Below are 20266 nucleotides of genomic sequence, written 5' to 3'. Positions count from 1 at the left end.
GAGGCCTGCAATGCTTTATGGTGCCGAATGTTGGCCTTTAAAAGAGAAGCATAATACTAAGTTAAGTGTGGCAGAGATGAGGATGCTCAGGTGGATGAGTGGCTTTACCCTTAGAGATAGGATACGAAATGAGCATATACGTGAAAAGGTTGGAGTAGCTCCAGTAGAAGATAAGATTAGAGAAAGTCGCCTTAGATGGTTTGGTCACATAAAACGGCGGCCTTGCGATGACCTGGTTAGGAGAGTAGAGGTATTAGATTTGACTTATGTTAAGAAAGGTAGGGGTAGACCTAAAAAGACTTGGTTAGAAAATATTAGGAATGACCTTTCTTTATTAGATTTAAACGAGAATTTGACTTTTAATAGGACACAATGGAGAAAAATGATTCATGTAGCCGACCCCACGTAGTGGGATAAAGGCTTGATGTTGTTGTTGTTGTTGTTGTTCTCAACATCACTATAGCCGAGGCAAACCAAGTTTCAGCAACAGCAAGCATCTTCAAATTAGAGAAATCATTAAACATAGAGAGTCTCATGGAGTGATTCATAATAAAATTCCTAATTACAACTGCATCTCCAGCAATCACTATTATCCAATGACATTCATTGTAGGTGATTTCGTTTGCCTCGGTATTCTTAGCTGCACAAATGTTCTTCAAGGCAAGATTAAGCATATGCACAACACATGGTGTCCAGAAAATATGAGAATAAGCTTGCCCTACACGTAGACCTGCAGCTCTACAAACAGGTGCATTATCAGTAATGACCTGGATGATGTTTGAAGGCCCCATCATCATGATAACTTCTTTGATTAAATTAGAAATAAAGAACTTATCCTTGTATTGTCCTTCACAGTTTACAGCTTTGATGAACATAGGATAGCTCTCTGTTACAGCCATGAAGTTGATAAGTGGTCTTCTTTGTGGATCTGTCCACCCATCACATGCAACATAGCTTCAAATAGACTTTGTACGAAAGGGTTATGATCATGAACAATAATTTCAGCTTAAACCATAAACTATAAGGAATTATCACCTCTAAAAACATTCATCCACACCTTATAAAGTTATAAGTGCTTTTTCATCCATCTCGATTCTTCATCTTCATACATCATCACATGCACCTTCAAATGCTTAATAAAAGCCCTCACAATCAAAGGCGTCTTCAAATGCCCCGTAACTACCTATAAGAGATATAGTTGCACAAAAACAAAACATCATTTAGTTCTCTAAAGGACAATTATTTGACAAATCAAATTTCTCAATCTGGACCTTCATAACCATCAATCAACAAAACCTTAGCTCTGAAGTGGTTTCATGAATGACGTAGGGGTGTCAATAAATGACCCGAGCTGAAAAATCTAGGTTTGGTTTACCCATTTAATAAATGGGTCGGGTTAGGATCGTACATTCCGACCCATTTATTAAATGAGTCGAGTTTGTGTTGACTCGCCAACTTGATTTTGACCAAAAAATGACTCATTGATATTTTTTCTTAATTTTTTATTTATTATTATAATCTTCTTATTTTTTTGTCAATTAATTTAAAATCTATGATTAACAAGCTAATAAAAATATTTTTAAATAAAACAGATTATCAGATTGATAGCAAGTTGTGTTCGGGTTCACATTTGTTACACGTTTATTAAATAGGTAGGGCTCAGGTTGACCATACTCGAATTAGGTGAATTTTAGGTCTGACCCAAACCCGACCTATTGAGACCTGTTTTGACACCACTAAAATGATGATGCCAAATAACTCAAAGGAGAACCGTAACTAGAATTAAGAATGGTGTCTAAAGTAAACATAGATAAGAACAAGAACACAACACAAAGAACACGAAGATTTATGTAGTTCTTCTTCTACCAAACTTATATACAAGAATCTTAGTCATCAAGAGGGTATGTTGATGAGGAATAAGAAATATATAAATCGCTTGCCTAAACCCTAGCTAGAGCATCTATTCTTATAGCCGCAAAGTTTCTTCCCATGCAGGCCATCATAAATAGAAACATAAAACTTGAAACTTCACGGGTTTGTTTTAGTGCATACAAATCCAGACGAATCGAATTGGACATGAGTTTCCAGATCGATTTAAGTCTCTGCAATTTCAAAGGAAAGCTTCTATCCTTAATAGGGGCAGAGAGTATTAGAGGCAATTTACAAGGATGCAGACAAAGCAAATAGAAAGATAACTATTTTCATTTATGTTTTTGGATGGAAGAGTTAAAATAAACAACTAAAGAAACAGTACTTTAAGAAAATCAATCTTAACTAGATATTCAGATATTCATAAGAAACTCATAAGACTAAGAAAAGAAAACTTATAACGTTGTAATAGAAGAAAAGGATACAGTGAAACAAAAGTTTCATAATAAGTAAACCTTGACAATATCCTCTTCACTTCCACAGTTGGATATCAAGTAACTGTAAGTCTCCGAATCTGGCTTAATATCCAAATCTTGCATTTGCTGGAGAACCATCAAGGCACCATGATTGTTTTTCTAATCAAAGTTCGTCAATAAAGCTTAAATTAGACCATCTAGTAAAACATTAGCATGGCTCAGATATACTCAAATAGGAATCACAAAAAAAAAAAAAAATCGAACATTAGAACAATCTAAAGTACTCACTTCAATCGGCTCTCCATTACACAAAGAAACAAATACAATGCATATTGCAAACCACAAGCAAGATTCAAAAGCTTTCATCATGCTTCATATAGGTTCTTAAAGAAGAACATTAAAATGTATTCTTTTCCTTCAGAGAATTGGCAAAAAGTTTTCAAGTTCAAGATAGTAATTTCTTCAGTGTAAGCTGGTAGTGCTGGAAAATGCTTTCATTGATAAAATGTAATTTATTCTAGCAATCACTTGGTCAAATGACAACAGCTGAAAAACCTGAAGTTGAATAGGTTAGCTATCCGGACCCACTCATAGTGTTCTTGACATCATTCAACAAGCCAAGAGAAGCCCCACCTCGAAGTAAACAGCTTCTATTTATAGCTATAATGCAGGTAAAAATCACAAGTGTGCACTTAACATTTGCAGATGGAGGAAAAAAAGGTGAATGTGCTCTCGGAACAGAGTAGTGAACTCATGCTAAGTCCATAAATATATATGTTCCTAATCAAGTACATCTGAAGAAGAAATTGGGTTCTATAAAACTCTTCAAACCGAGTATATCATAATGAAAGCCGTATAGAAAATTGTAAGAAGAATACCTAAGCAACTATAGTTGACTATCTAAACTATTCTATAAGCCATCGAGCATAAGTATTTCCCAGATGTATTCATTTGAGTATTTGATACTAGAATTCATATTAGGTAGTTCACACGGATGTCTAGAGTACATAATTGTAGGTTTTCCTAAGCAGCACAAAACCAAAAACCTAAATTAAGTTTCAAAAAACAACTAACCATGCTATCAAAATTTCTCAAATCAATAGGAGTTTATGGCTGCCGATTTAGGGACTTCCATTTTTTAATTAGTAGGGTATTTACAAGAGAACGCTAACTAAGCATGCACCAAAATCTCCACCTTACCGCCAGCAGACAATCCTATTGTTAGCCTTCATACTCTTGAAGCACTGCAAAATGCTGCCTGCTGAGATATTCACATACATAGCTCCTTCCACTACTCAAACACTACATCCCATTATATCCATCCCCAAGCTCTAAATTCTCTAAATCATTATATCTTTCCTCCCTGCTTCTCCATCCCTTAGCACATCATCATCTGTATTCTCAAGCTGTTTCACCCCTCCCCAACCTGTAGCATATTATAAATAAGAAAAACCAATGAATAAATCTTCATGCTATCACCAAAAAACCACTCCAAACCTGATTCCTTCTATCCTTCTTGGTGCCCCAATAAACCAGTATTCGTATTCAAACAGTCTCTAATGTCCTCACTCAATTGCTCCCCAAAAACTATCTCCTCTCCATCAGTTCTCTCTGGCTCTCTCCATTATCATAAAGTTTATTTTCTCAAGAATTAGGCATGAATAATTATATAAGAAATAATAATGTCAACAGTCTTTGTTTAGGGCTAGGTTCTTCGAAAGAATAAGCTAAAACGTGGCATTCTTCACTATGAAAACAAAGATACGAAGAAAATCTGGAATCATTTTGAAAAGAACAGTTCATCTCATCTATAGCATTCCACAGCCTGCTGTTGAAACCAGTTGGTAGCATCTGAGTTAAATGAAATATGGCCCTTAATAGAAAGCAGCCTCACTTCCCAAGTGCCCTAAATTGCAGGGGTTTCACAAGATATCCATAAAAACGCCTGTAATAATCTTGATAGGCAGCTGCTTGATAGAAGCATTTTACATCAGATTATACCTATGACTTTAGAAGGATATCAATATTTCTTCGCACATTTCTCCGTGCTACAAATAACTAATCCAATTAGCAAAGCCACTAAACATTAACTAGAATGTCATCAGACTATTCTCTATCATAATAAACACTAATTTTAAAGATACGATGTGTTCAGATATGAAAAGCACACGGTGTTCAATGGAAAACAAAATCATTCAAACAACATGGCATTAAAACAAAAATATTATTTAGTTTAAATACAAATAAAATAAACGTGATTTTAGAATAAGTTTCATTTAAAATCCATGCCCATTTTAGGTGGTTTCCTGTTGTTCAGAAGAAATTTCATTACAAAAATGTACATTTTGGTGGTTTCTGGTCATTTCAGTAGTATAAATTACATCAAAAAAAGTGGAAAATAGAAGATCTGCTGCAACTAAGCATAGGAGGAAATAGAAAAACATAATTTTTTTCCATGAAAACTGCCAGGACCTGCTATGATGGTGATTTTTGATCTAGAGAGCAAAGCAAGGATATGATCACTCAAGAATAGCAAATCCCTGCTTTGGGCCTCCTTGATGTATGTGAGCAAAACTGGGAGTCATATTCTCCTAAGGTAGAATACTTTTTATTTAACTTGATATACCATAACATAAAATCAAGATTTATTACAATATGGGTTCAAGCCTTCCTATGGGCACAAGCCAGCTTAGTTAATTATCTGTACCAACTCATATAAGACCACTCTCAATTAAATAGGTTATTTTAGATTAATATTTTAGGTTTAGATTCAACATTTTGGTTTGAAGTTAATTAAGGAGGATTGGTTGGAGGTTAGAAGCTAATCTGAATAAGATCATGTGATTTCGTCATCTCAGTTCTAGTAGCGGTTCAAGTATGCCAGCATGCGAAGATAAGCCATAACATTCAAAGAGTCAAATTAACAACCATATCCAAGTAGACAAAGAAAGATGCAAGTGTCAAATATGTTCTTTCGAGTTGATGCAAATAATTTACATGTAGAGGGTTGATCAAATCGGCTTCACTAAACATCTTAAAGGCACATGGCATGGCCTCTTACAGTTCAAAGGCATTAGACATGACCAACAAGAGCTCAAAGGTTTGGCGTGATCATAATTTGTCCATGAATTTCAATTTGACTCAAAGAAGCATGGATAGGAGTCCATAGATTCGAAATTGCGCAATTCAATATTGAGGCATTATCTTTCGCTGAGGCAAGGCATTAGCCTCCAAGCATTTTGAGTTTTAAACCTCATAATTAAACATTTAAATTAATAAAAATATGAAATAATAAGTAACATACTAACATTAAAGTATAATGATAAAGTAGGATCATAAAAAAGTCAAAGATTATTAAAAATCACAGAAGATTACATATAATGCTAAATGAATAGTCTCTCCTACTCCTAATTCAACTTAAACAAATAGTCATAATTTATGAATTTAAAAGTCTCCTCTACTCTCACCACTTAGAGGACCTTCACTAGAATCATTATTATACATGATTGCTTTTTTCTCCTTCCTAATACTAAAAATAAAAAATGGGTTTCCAACAACAATAGAAGAGGCATTGGAAAAGCAAAGTTGAAAAGAGGCCAGAGACATACACAAGGTCATGCAAGGGAGGATGAGCACAAGAGATGAGTTTGAACTGCCATAATTGTGGTCATTAAAAATTCGTACCCGATTTTCTAAAAGAATGGGTTTTAAGTCAAATTTTCAGAAGACAAATTAAATTGCAAGGAAGACACTATCCAGATATTTTACCCTCATTTTGCAAAGACATTGATATCTTAGTTCACAATTTCCCATAGGCACAAGCAACTTTAGTTAATAACCCCTCTTGATAAAATTTAAAAAAAAAAAAAAACATCTAATAAAAGTTAATCAATATGGGATAAAAGTATAGCCTATAGTAACAATGATTTGAGCTGTAGATTCAAAAAAATTTCACCTTTAGCTTAGAACAAACGATGGAGAAATGATTATGAACAAATCAAGATCTCAATATCCCATGATTCCATCGTTCCACTAGTTTACTTAGTCAGCAAAGGTAGTTAACCAAACCTAACGAAATGATCCTTGTGGGCAGTCATAGGTTGCTTCATCCAAGAGGGTCTTATAGATCTAGGGTGAATGCTTGTCCATGGGAATGATTTTAAGTTGGCTTTAGCTAACAAAGAACTTAGTGCCCAATCAAGCAAACCCTCTAATTGGCAACTCATTGGGGGCAGAAGCCATTAGGAGACATCTGGGCTTTGGTCATGTACATAATTTAAAGGTATCATTTTGTGGTTAACCACTATAGGGCCTAGGTCATAATCATTATCTAGGGGTATCAATGGGCGGCGAAACCATCCCAATTGGAGATAAGGTGCCACATCCCTTTAAGATTAAAACCATTTGAAAGTGATCATCGTGATACACTTAATATAATATTGGTTGTTTGTGAGCTTATATTAATCATAAATTTTAAACATCATTAAATTGTTAGGGAGCGTGAAAAAATTCTAGTTTTAACCTTGAGGAAAACAATTTCATTTGAGTATTTTTGTATTTTATATACATATATGATTTTTTTTTTATAAGGATTTATGCCCAATGATTTGCATTGGAATTTAGGGGTGTTTAAAAAAAAAATCCCTTCCAGTTGATATACACTTTTAGAATGATCATCATCAAGGTCTTAGAATGATTTCAATTTATTGCTTTAGATCTTATCGACTATACAGCCTATACTTGTTGCATACAAGGGATCAGGTTTACGGTTTTCACTTAAGATTGTTCTTTGTGGTTACGACATGAAGAGTCTGAAATGAATTTGCTTCGTAAAAGGCTTTAAAGGCCTAATAATAACTTAAAATAAAAATATTTAGCTAGTACTCGCAACCAAGGATTTAGTTCCTAGTTCTTAATGGTGTGAGTTTGCTTGACCAAACAGCGAGCATGAGTTTAAAACCAATTTGTTAAAAACATTTACTTCGGAATTTATCTCATTTTTCTTGTCAACTCCCGCTCTTAAGAGGGAGAAATTATTGTGTACGCAGTCCAAACGCAGGGATAGGTTCGGATGCTGCGTATTTACTGCTTATTTGTTGCGTATTTTTTGTGTATTTAATTTTTTCTACGTATTTTTTGCGTATTTATTGTGTATTTAGTGAGTATTTAGTGAGTATTATTTATTTGTTATTTTTTGGCACAAAAAAAATTTGTATAAAAAAATACGCAACAAATAAGCAGTAAATACGCAGCATCCGAACGTGTTCGGATTACGTACACAATAATTTCTCCTTAAGAGGAGGATTCGACTTTTAAAATAGGACTTTCAACACCAACTTTACTTTTAAAGTGAAAGCTAAATTGTAGAAATAGAGAAGTTTCTAAAGAGTATTATGTGATAAGAAGATATATTGAAACCTTTAAGATAAGTTTTAGAAAATGCAGTTAAACCGATAATATTATATAGATTCAAGTGTTGGCAGTTAAAAAAACATTGATATTTATATTAACTTAGGTAGAAATCACAATGATATGTATGAATATATGGCAAAATAAAGTTAAATTAAGTAATGACTATATAAGATGAATGGTTGGAGTGATAACTATTGCAAACATGATAATTGAAAATTTTAGTAGTATAATACCCAAAATTTCAAAATGTAAGCTTAATACTTTTGACATAATTATTTCCTAAATTACTCCATTTTATCATTCCTCCCTAAAACGTCAAATTAATTTTTATTAAATTCTTTTTTTTATCAATTTGACATATAGAAGTATATCTAAAATACCAGTTTAATAGAATATAGGTGCAGGTATTCATTTAATAATTATTTAATATTTAAAACAAATTAATAATTAATCAATAGTTAACTTTTTTTATGGTAGATGCATGCATTGGCTAATCACTCGGGCAGTAATCAAATGGCTGAGACTGCGTAGGAAGATGTTAGTGGAGAAGGCATCAGACTTTTTATATTATTATATAGTTCGCTAAGTTCAGCTAGCCCATTCTATTGCTTTCCCACCCCGCCACTTTATTATCCAATCTCCGGAATTTGAAGCAGGCCACGAGCTGAAGGGCAAAGAAAGCTGGAGCGTGCTGCAGCGAGCTGCGAGCTGTGAGAGAGCTCAGGGAAAAATTTAGAAACATAAGGTAATAAAATTCAAATAAGGGCTGTAGTGATTGCTATTGTTGCTGTTTGCTGAATTTATAGGCTGGTGTAGTTGTTGTTTGCTGAATTTGGGCTTCTATAATTGTTGTTTGCTGAAATTGGGTTGTTATAATTGCCGTTTGCTGAATTTGGTAAAGAAAATAGGTGATTATCTGCAGCAGTTAACTGAAATCAATGGATGCTGGCAGAAAACAATAAACTGAAATCAATGGATGTGGGCAGAAAACAATAAGAAAATGGAAGGGCAAGTACTGAATGAGTAGAAATCTTTTTGAGGTTGTATATACGAGAAAAGGAGGTCGGGGTACTGTAGGAGAACAAATTCACCCGACTACCCCAGAGAACAAGGTGAGATACTCAAACTATGGTATAGGAAATAGTAACATTTATTATACTAGCAACCTCATATTTTATATGAATATGAGCATTAATTCTAGTTTCATTTCGTATCTCATTACTGGTTCATCAAGCTTGTATTGCAATAGCAAATTTTGTATGATTGCTATCAAATGTGAAGTGGATTAAAAAGGTAAATGAGATAAGTTATATGTGGGGGAAGGCCCGCACATGTAAAGGCGAAAGACCCGACGAAGTAAGCCCGAATATCTCAATTCTAAAAGTTTGAAATTATGAATAAGAGAATTGCACACAATTCTAAAAGTTGAGAATATGGACTCAAACTTGAATGAAAAACCAGTAAGTGTGCGAAAGCCTATAGTCATCATATGACATGTCTAAACATTTGAACAGTAAACATAACAGGAAATTATGTTTTGTACAGTTTATGCTTATAATAGAATTCTCATATTATTTCCAATTGATTGCAAACATGTTTATTACTTTTTATACATTACTTCTGTATTTCTTTGAGCTCAAGCTCATTAGCAGTGGTTGTATTGCAAAAAAAGAAAAGGAGCTAGTGAGGCATTATGCAAGAAGGTTGACTGTGGGGTATTAGGCAGGAAGGTTGACTGCTTTTTTTGTGTACATATGTTTTGGGTGTAAATAGAGATCAGAGTAAAAGTTGTACAACCACTTTTGGGCATGTAAATATTTTTTGATGTTAGTAAGCTCGGCATTTTATATGATGTGTTTTAAATATGCTTCTAGTTATGAAATCTTGATACCATTTGAAAACTGAAAAACGTGATGTTTTGGTATAGCATGGATAGACAATTTCCTACTCACTTGATCCTAATAAAAGTATTTCATGATAGGCGTTAGTAAGAAATATATCTCCAGATTCACCTTCTCTGTTACACTCTAGATTGATTGTAAGGAGGCTCAAAATGGGGTAATGACAAGTAGTATATCTAAGATTAAATGTATAGTTATTTAAGATAATTTGTGAAGAAAAAATTTAACATATTAGGCAATACTAAATAAAAAACAAATGAAAAATAGATTAATAAAGCCAACCACAAATAATTGGGATAAGACTACTAATGATGATAATGATGATGATGAGTTGAATTTTTTTTGCTAATGCATTTGATGATATCCATCGACAAGCGCTACTGACAACTGTAGCACTTAAAAATGGATCAAAAGAAGCTTACTAATAGAAGAATTTCAAATTGTATCAATTTATAGAATAAAAGCATCTCATACTGCACCAAAGTGGTAGTTGATCCAAGTACATTATCAATCTATCCGCTTGCATTAGGTTTTGGGGAGTTCTTTGTTTATAGGGAGCAGGAATGTATGTCCACACTAAGAGATGAGAGATGATGACTGTATAATGCAACTGCTAGGAGATAAAACAATGGATGGTATTGCAGGATTTGGCTAAACCCTTTGGTGCTTTAACCATTTGTCTACTCTCCCCATATTTGAAAGTGGAATTGCTTTGGTATCAACTTATATAATTCAACAAATTAGGCTAAAGCCCAAGGAACTATAAAGCCAATAAACATCACTTGCACAATTTCATGAAGAATACTCCCCAGTAATAATTTAACAAAAATTAAAATAAATATTGGATTTTGAAGCATGAATCTTTAATAAAATAAAGGTTTTAAACATCGCCAGTAATATGTACATGTTTACTAACTTGCCTCTCTAAAATACCCAGCCATGAGCGCATTATACATGCCTGCTGTTGCGATCACCTTCATTTCCCTTGCATCTTTCAAAAGGTTGTATGCACCCTCAAACTACACAACAAAGAAAAAATTAGTCTCCAAAATAAACATTAAATATCACATAAAACGACAAAAAAACAAAATCAATTCAACAACCCAGAATTATACCTAAACCTGGTAACAGAAACAATAAACAAAATGCAATACAAATATCATAGCACACCAGATCATTATTTGAGCTATCTGGACCAATGCAACAGACCATAGGGTTATGTTTGATGAATAGAAGCATCAAATATTGATCTGGCCCATGGACCTAACAACCCAACATTAAATTTGGATTTGAATTAAATAAGTTTCATAACCTAGGAAGACCCAAATGGAAAGGTTTGAAACAAGCCAAAGAGGAACAACACATGGAGGCCGGCGGCTTGAATGGGCTTGCCGCCGGGTTTGGGCGAGGTGGGGTGGGATCGGGTGAGGAGGGAGACTAGAGAAATTATCCCAAGGTCCAAGGGGAGAAGGGCTAGTGGTTGGCCGGTGGTGGAGGTGGTCGTTGGGAAAAGAGGGGAGGAGGAAGAAGGAGAAAAGAATTTCAAAACTAACCACGAATACGAACTCTTCCAAGATTGGTGGGTGATCCAATTCCCTCTCCTAGGGATCTCTCTCCAACCTTTCTCAAACTCTCTCAACTCAAAGCACAGGAAAAATCTTTATCATTTATTCCTTCCATCAAAAGAAAACAATGGGGCTATAAATAGCCTCTTACAATGACTCGGAATATAACATGACGATAATGTCCCTAGGGCTTACATACGATCTCCCTTAGTAAAAGGGTATAATGGGAAACTAATAAAGCAAATACAATATGACATCATAAATAAGAAAATGCATAAATAAAAAATACATAAAACAAATCAGAAATACAATGACTCAATCGTGACTGTAGATCGACGGCCACATCTCTAATAAACCTTCCACGATCTGATGTCCCCATCAGAAACTCAAGGTGAAATTTCTATTTGTTAACCGGTGGATTTATGTTACTTGTGCAGCTAGCTTCACTATAATTTTGTTGTTATTTTAAATTGCCCTTCTAACCTAGTTTGTAATCGCATGCCAATGCAAACAACCAACTAAGAAATCCTAGAATCTCATCTTGTGAAACATTAAAATTAGCAAGCTTAACATTTTTTATTAAATTCATGCAATTCCTTTTATATTTCACATTACATAAATATTAAGACAAGTGCATGAAAAAACTACAAAGAATCAATTAATAAATTATTATATTAGAGGAAATTTTGGAGTGGCATGTATTGAAAATATGATGATTGAAAGTAGACATAAGTGATTTGAACATACAAAAATAAAGACAAAAATGTAGCTATTAGATGAATTGATAAGATTAATTTCAAAGGATTATAAAGGGTAGACTTAAAATTACATGGATGGAAGTTGCTCGGACTGATTTCCAAATAATAAACTTAGCAGCTTAGACAACACTCAACAGGAACAAATAGTTATGATAATACTAATGATGATGAGGATGCCTAGTGTGTGAAATTTTATTTATTTTTATCTATTTCACAAACAAGAGAGCAAAAGAAGCAAATCTACAAGAGCGGAAATATTTGCAATTATAATTTATGTATCAGCAAAGAAATGTTTAAATAAAGCAAAGCCTAAAATGTTTCAAAATCATATCACTTCATTTTAAAATATGTTTAAAACTTTTATATTATATTCGTAAACCCTAAACCTACCTATTTACTTGCATTTCACTTAAAATTTCAAAAATTTTAAGTACAAGAAAATTACCACCATTGTTAACACCTTAATGCCCGTCTCTAACTTTCTCTCCTTCATCATTAACAAAATAGGCCGCAAGGCTCCTCCCAGTAAATAACCTCATCCCACTCACTCCACCCATGCTCCCCTCCAATTCGTGTTTTAATTGCTTAAGGCTTTAGAGCACTTAGCGAAAATCGCTTTGCCCCACTACATGAGACCCACCTCCTCAAAGCCCTAACAAAGAATACCTCACCATCCAAAATTCACAACCTCATCGTAGAAGATGTTGTGGCAATCTCTTTAACAATAGGAATTATCAATTGTGCTTCACCTTTTCCATTCTCTAACAATGTCAAAGAAGGTGCTAAATTTGTGCAAGAACTAGTTGAAGCTTCTTGTTGGAGGTGGGAAGCCTTGAGTAATCAGCCAAGCTTAGAGGGGACCATATGGGATGTCTAAAGGTTGTAGGAATGTGAAGGAGAGGTATAGGATTTCCGTGTTAGAGATGGACAAGAGGCTGTAAAGTTAGGTGACCTAGGAGGGCTCCAAATTTGAGCCCACCTAGCTTAGGTTTAATCACTTTTGTAGAGGGATATAGATGGAGAGCTGGATAGAAATGGCCATAGAGGGTTAGTTTAAGATGTAGAGATGAGATATCGAGTTGATAGTGAGATGGGTTCGGCTCTGGAGGAGTATGGTGGTGGTGATACCAATATTAGGTCAAAGGAACCTAGTTCAGGTTGATTTGACTCTACACTTTTGTAGAGGAGGTTTATGGTGGAGAAATGGTGAGAGAAGATTATGAAAGGTTAGTTTAGAATGTGACGAAGTGATATAAAGTTGATGGTGAGGTCGGTGATCTTTAGAGGAGTATGGAGGTGATGATGCCAAGACTAGGACTAAGGGAACCATGTTCGATTGATTAGCTTCCTTTTGTATTTGTAGGTTTAAGGATGGAGGTTGGGGACTTGAAGTTTCTAGAGAGAGTGAGAGAGAAGGGAAATCAAGTACTAATAGTAACAATTAGGAAAAGACAAAAAGAAAAAGAAGACAGCTAACACAAGAAAAAGTGATAAAATAGTAACCCATCAAGATAAATAAGGGGGCAAGGCACCGAGTTCCAACCAAAATGGAAAACTATTACAATTTTTTAACAAAACCAGAATTTCCGTTTTTATTTCATTCCAGCAGTTTAGATAGACATTACAATGACTCTTGTGCTACCATGATTCAAAAGGAAGAAGGAAATAACGGAGGGAAGGTGTCAGCTATATTAAAGGAATTACATCTACATGCATCTAATACATTTTTCATTCCAAGGACATAGTTGGGTCGGCCATTATATGTCCCAACGGTATTTTAAAATACAAATATGATGTTAGAAATCAATTTTTAATTCAACATTCAAATTTAAAAATTTAAATTTAAATTAAAATTATGTTTTCCCAAATTCTACTTATTATTTGATCTTGAATGAACTCTTGTGATGAGTCTTTGATTTTCTTGACCATTGGCTCTTGCTTAGGCTTTTATAATGGGTCCTCTCCTAGCTTGACCAAACACATAAAACTTATAATTATAGTCCTATTCAGGTTTACTTCCAAATTCTGAACTTGCAAATTACTAGTAATCACAATCTTTTCAACCTAATTATTTCTAATTCCCCATTTGTAAAGGCAAAACAAATTTCAAGCTGTGATATGACGCATTAAGTATCCCAATTTAAAAATAATAATAATAACAATAACATTAAAAAAACACAATTTTTAACCCATGATAGGTTAACCGCAAAAGCACTAAGTAACATAATGAACCGCCCAAGTAAACCAGCAAAGTTCTGAGTTCATCAGCTAATCATTCAACTAAATTTGACGTATATTTATTAGGAAAATCAAAAGAACAAAAATTCACTAACTGACTTACACAATAACAGAAAGAACCCCTAATTTGAAAATTAAAGCAAAATAAAAGCAGAAAAGTGCCTACCTTATGGATCAAACTACCTCAGAAAGAAGGAATCCAGAGGATTGTCGAGTTTTATGATGAGGGGGATTGGGATTCTAACAAGGACAAAGCTTGTTGCATAGGAAGCAGCTGAGCTTAGGCTTGGCCGAGTGTGTGTGTGTGTGAGAGAGAGAGAGAGAGGGATAAAGAGGGACTAGAGCTCAACCTAAGGAGAGAGAGCTCATCAAAATTCTTCTTCGTACTTCCTAATCCTTTTCGTTGGACATATATTCTTCATTGTTTCTCTTCTCGAAGTCACGATGTTGAGTAGAAGTAAGGTTTTAATAAGTTGGGACTGGTTTGCTTTTGAGGGGGGTGTAAAAGGGACTAGAGTTCAACCTAAGGGAGAGAGCTCATCACAATTCTTCTTCCTACTTCCTAATCCTTTTTGTTGGACATATATTCTTCATTGTTTCTCTTCCCAAAGTCGCAATATTGAGTTGAAGTAAGGTTTTCATAACTTGGGACTGGTTTGCTTTTAGTAACTCGATACAACAACAACAACAACAATATCAAGCCTTTGTCCCACTACATGGGGTCAGCTACATGAATCCTTTTTCGCCATTGTGTCCTGTTAAAAGTCAAATTCTCATTTAAATCTAATAAAGAAATATCATTTTTAATATTTTCTAACAAAGCCTTTTTAGTTCTACCTCTACCTTTCTTAACATAAGTCAAATCTAATAGCTCAACTTTCCTAACCGGGTCATCGGAAAGCCTCTATTTAATCTGACCAAACCATCTAAGGAGACTCTCTCTAATCTTATCTTCCACGGGAGCTACTCCAACCTTCTCACGTATATGTTCATTTTGTATCCTATCTCTAAGGGTAAAGCCACTCATCCACCTAAGCATCCTCATCTCTGCAACACTTAACTTAGTATTATGCTTCTCTTTTAATGGCCAACATTCAGCACCATAAAGCATTGCAGGTCTCACCACCATCTTATAGAATTTTTCCCTAAGTTTGAGGGGGACTTTTCTATCGCACAACAAGCCCGATGCATTCCTCCACTTCAACCATCCAACTTGAATTATGCTGATAATATCCCCATCTATTTCACCATCACTCTGAACAATAGATCCATTATATCTAAAATGTGTACTCTTATTAATGAATTGATCACCCAAAGTCACAATCCCCTTATTAGGTCTATTGCTACTAAAATTACACTCCATATATTCAATTTTAGATCTACTCAAGCGAAAACCTTTAGACTCTAAGGTTGACCTCCATAATTCAAGTTTACCTTCAACTCCCTCTCTAGTCTTATCAATAAAAAGAATATCATTAGCAAAAAGCATACACCAAGGTACATCCTCTTGCAAATGTCTAGTGAGAACATCCATGACTAAAGCAAAAAGATATGAGCTTAAGGTTGATCCTTAATGTAATCCAAATAAAATAGGAAAATGCTTGGTCAAACCACCTTGTGTTTGAACACAAGTAATAGCTCCTGCATACATATATTTAATGATTTGAATATAAGCATTATTAACTCCTTTCTTTTCAAGAACTCTCCATAGCACTTCTCTTGGAACTTTATCATATGTCTAAATCAATAAATATCATATGTAGATCCTCCTTATTCTCTCTATATTTCTCCATCAAACCTCTCAATAAATGTATGGCTTCCATAGTAGACCTACCCATCATGAATCCAAATTGATTTTGAGAAACATTAGTATCACGCCGCAACTAATGCTCCATAACTTGCTCCCATAGTTTTAAAGTATGACACATCAACTTAATTCCTCTATAATTTGCACACTCCTGTGCATCACCTTTATTCTTAAAATTAAGAATTAGCATATCCATTATCCACTCATTTGGCATCTTTTTAGTCTTCAAAACAGTATTAAAAAGTTTAGTAAGCCAAGAAATTCCTTCATCTCCTAACCATTCCACATCTCTATTGGAATATCACCAAATCCAACAGCTTTTTTGCACTTTATTTTCTTTAAAGCCTCTCTAACCTCGGTTTTACTAATACGCCGATAAAAATAAATATCTTTATTTTCATTTAGGGTGCAAAAGCCACTAAAGTCAATCGTATTCTCACAATCTTCATTAAAAAGTTTAGCAAAATATCTCATCCATCTTTGTTGAATATCATCTTCTAAGAAAAGTACTTTTTGATCTTCATCTTTAATACATTTCACTTGAACTATATCCTTAACTACTCATATCTCTATGTTTGGCTAACTTATGCATATATCTTTCTCCCTCCTTAGTATATAATCTATTATATAAATCATTAAAAGTTAAGCTCTTTGCATCGCAAATAGCTTTCTTATATTCCTTACGAACCTCTTTAAAGCTTTCCCAATTATCATAATTTTTAAATCAAAAGCAATTTTTATAATAATAATAAAAGGTGCAGGGTACTCGTGCCTCTCTTCCAAAAATGAAATATTGGACCACTACTGCTCATTAGCGAATTCAAGAAGCTAGCCACAGTTAAGAATTAATCTCGCCAAAATCATAATTTAGCAAGCAGAGGTAGCATATGAAAACCAAACAGAAGATTAAAAGAAAAATGCATTGCTAAAAGCAAAATCAACAGAAATTTGGCTTCTAAAGGAATAATTAGTAAGTAAAGACACAAGTATTAAGCAACAAAAATTGAGCCCTTTTTTCCGTTCTTAGTATGCTCACAAAGCAAAGAAGGCGAAAAACAAAAATGCTCAGTATTAGTTACTTAATATTTGTATCTTTACTTACTTAGGCTTTCTTTATATGTCATATTTCTGCTGCTTTTGCTTAATGCAATGCTTTTTTTTTACTTCTATTTGATTTTCATGTACCATCTACATCTACTAAAACTTGATTTTGGTGACATTAATTCTCAACTGTGGCTAGCAACTTGAATTTTCTATATATATATATATATATATTGATGAGGTCATCGATCAACGGTTCAGACACGTGTATCGCCGGAAGCATCGCCGATCGATGGCCACGATTCAGAGCTTATATTTTTAGTTATTCATGCATTTTCAGTTTTCAGTATTCCTGTTTTACCCTTGTGTGTGTGAGTGAGTTATGTAATCTACATACTTCTTCACCTAAGCTAGTTGATAACTATGAAATTTTAATGATTTTCTTGCTATCGCCATAAGTTATTAGTTGTAATTTCTTTGCCAACTCAATTTTAATTTCTTACGAAGCTCCTTGCATTTGGTCTCATATCATATATATATATATAGCTGAAGGGTAATTGATCAATAAACCCTTTGAACCAAAAGAAAATTAAGCTGGAATGCTGAGTTTTTAAAAATAATGGCGGCATTAAATTTCAGGATGTCATCTTAATTTATATTGACAAAGGTTTGAAACAAAAGGACGTCAAGTCAATTAACTTTCTGCTTGACAAGTAGAGCTAGAGTAGTGATTTCACCGGAATATTTAAATTTTGGTATACAAGCAATATTATGACGCCTCGCCAATATGTTCATTACTTATGATGTAGAGAGGATTGGAATTAAATGCAGCTATGCTAGGATTCCGGACACAAGTACAAATGGAAAGATCAGAACAAGATACCTACAAAACAAAAGATTACCACTACACGCAGGTCAACAGCACAGCGAACAAAATTGTCAGTTCCTAAAATATGGACATAAGCAAATTTCAGAAAACAATTTATTTAAAGAAATATATAATTTAATCTCTACATATAGCATATGAAGCCTCTTTGACCTGTGTTGGCAATCGACCTTTTTTTCACATATTAGAGCAGTAGGCAAAACTTTTAGGTATCAACAATAAGTTGATTAACATATCAGAACCAAAAAATATTAGGAAGTAATAAATGTGCGAAAATCTCAGTTTTGATAAACAAGATTAAAGTTAATAAAAATAACTTACATCTTTCATCTTTACACACAAGACTATCAAACTTCTGAATGTATCTCCACTGGGCTTCAAGTTATGATGGCAAATCATTGAATATATTTGATGAACCTTAAGTAGAAAAGATTGAAGTTCAATCAGAAAATTAACAAGCAAAAAAGACTCGTGAGCCTAAAGTAGAAGAAAATATAACAAAAAGATCAACGTGAAAACAAGTTCTCTCCTCTAAACAACCCAACTTGATCAGCTCTCCTCTACACAACCTCTAATTTGTTTTTTTATTCAAGTTTCTTTGCATTCTCAAGATTCTATTATTATTATTTAAAGATTTGATAAACCCTGTTGATTTAAAATATCAATATTAAAACTGGGAGGCCATATTTCATTCAATGTTATCAAAGGCATATTAAATGCCCGCCTAGGATCCCGAGGAAAATTTGTAGTACATCACACTCCCATTGAGTGCCATTACCAAGGCACCACATATGCAAGTGCCTTGGTGTGAGGTCTTAGGCAATGAGGCGCTCACCTCTTTAACATAACTTTCTTTATTATGATTTAGGGGTATACGCAACCAAAATATATGAAGATGAACCTATATTAAAATAATAAATATGTTAAAATATTTAGAAACTTCAGAACTCACTTATAAAAACATAGTAGACCAGCCATAAGTCCAGCAAGTAAAATCAAACTCTTAAGACCCACCATAAGATTTGGAATTTAATGGAATTGGTGATAGTATGGAGCGATAGACTTGAGAGATGAATGCTAATATCTCAAATGTTGAAGGCAAATTGATGTTTGATAATAAATATTTGATACAAAGAGATGTAGAAAGAGCATCAAAATGAAGAAGAAAATAGGACACCGACTAGAAAGCTTGTCAAACCAATTATAGGAGCAAGAATTTCTTGTTCAACTACAACAAATTGTCATAATGATGAGTATTAGGCTTTGAGATCGAAGAGAGTTGGTCGACTAAAAATCTAGTAATAAGAAAAAGAGTATCGGTGGTAAAGTTGTCATGTTGGCATTTAGGGATAAATGAAACTTGAAAATATTTTTGTCAAATTAAAGTATTATATTTAATATGATAATAATCATATGATACTTTGCAAAGAGTATTTATTATAAGCAAAACAGGAGAACTTTTTAGTGCCTTACTTTGCTAGCACCTAGCACCTCAAGCATTAGGCAATCATATAGCCTTGAGGGAGCGTAGTGCCTTTATTAAGACTAATATCGGGGAAGATTGAAGGGAATTCTACGGGAAAAATCTCTATATAAAGTTCTGAAGGAAATATCTCAAAGATTGACACAGCATTTTTGCAAAAGACCACAAGTATTAATAATTGTTAAAGTTTGGTTCCTAAAAAAGTGCTACTTTTGTTAGAGAAATACCCAAAGCTGCTGAAACATTACCACCCCCTGTAACTTCTATCAAAATGTTAAGGGATTTCTCATAGTTTCAGGTCCAAATCCAACCTCATGGTTAAAGATCTCACTGCTCCAAGATCCCAAGATAATTCAAGCATTTAGACATCAAGAAAAGTTCAAGGAAATATATATATATATATAAGAGAAAGTAGAATATACCAGGTCAAACTGAGAAGTTTGCTCACATGCGTGTAAAATTGGATGAAACAATTCAATTGAAACAGCCAGACCTGACTGACACATACGATCAGCTATGTCAAGAGATGCTTGTACCTGCAATAAGTTTTCAAAATGTTAACAAAAAGCATTCAAGTTGGCAAAACATAACTGGGATAACTGTTCTAGGAAAATGGCAAAGGCAAAACATAATTTTCCTTTGAATCTTCGCCAATTGAAACATAAAATATAAGAAAATATCTAGTGACCAAAATCATGATATTTCACAATCCAATAATAGAAAATAAAAATGAATCCAAAAGGTAGTTCTAAAAAGCAAAGGACTATAAAGTTATAGCTCAAAATTCAAACCCAACTGTGTCGTTAAGCTTTGTTATGTAAGATACACCT

General features: G+C 33.9%; 1 protein-coding gene across 1 annotated transcript in view; it reads right to left on the bottom strand.

The window, feature by feature from the left end:
• Positions 1-20266, bottom strand: part of LOC110094100 (pentatricopeptide repeat-containing protein At4g21880, mitochondrial-like) — a 50839-nt gene that overhangs the window by 28721 nt on the left and 1852 nt on the right. Inside the window, exons 4-7 of the mRNA XM_028700683.1 lie at positions 19859-19972; positions 18275-18370; positions 10579-10677; positions 2385-2504 (exon numbers count right to left, since the gene is read on the bottom strand). Of these exons, the coding sequence (XP_028556516.1) occupies positions 2385-2504; positions 10579-10677; positions 18275-18370; positions 19859-19972 (429 nt within the window). The remainder of the gene's footprint in view (positions 1-2384; positions 2505-10578; positions 10678-18274; positions 18371-19858; positions 19973-20266) is intronic.

Source organism: Dendrobium catenatum, unplaced genomic scaffold (genome assembly GCF_001605985.2).
Source record: "Dendrobium catenatum unplaced genomic scaffold, ASM160598v2 fragScaff_scaffold_142, whole genome shotgun sequence".
In the NCBI taxonomy this organism is placed as follows: Eukaryota; Viridiplantae; Streptophyta; class Magnoliopsida; order Asparagales; family Orchidaceae; genus Dendrobium; species Dendrobium catenatum.
Note: the sequence above shows the minus strand (reverse complement) of the source record. Positions and strands in the feature narration are given on the sequence as shown.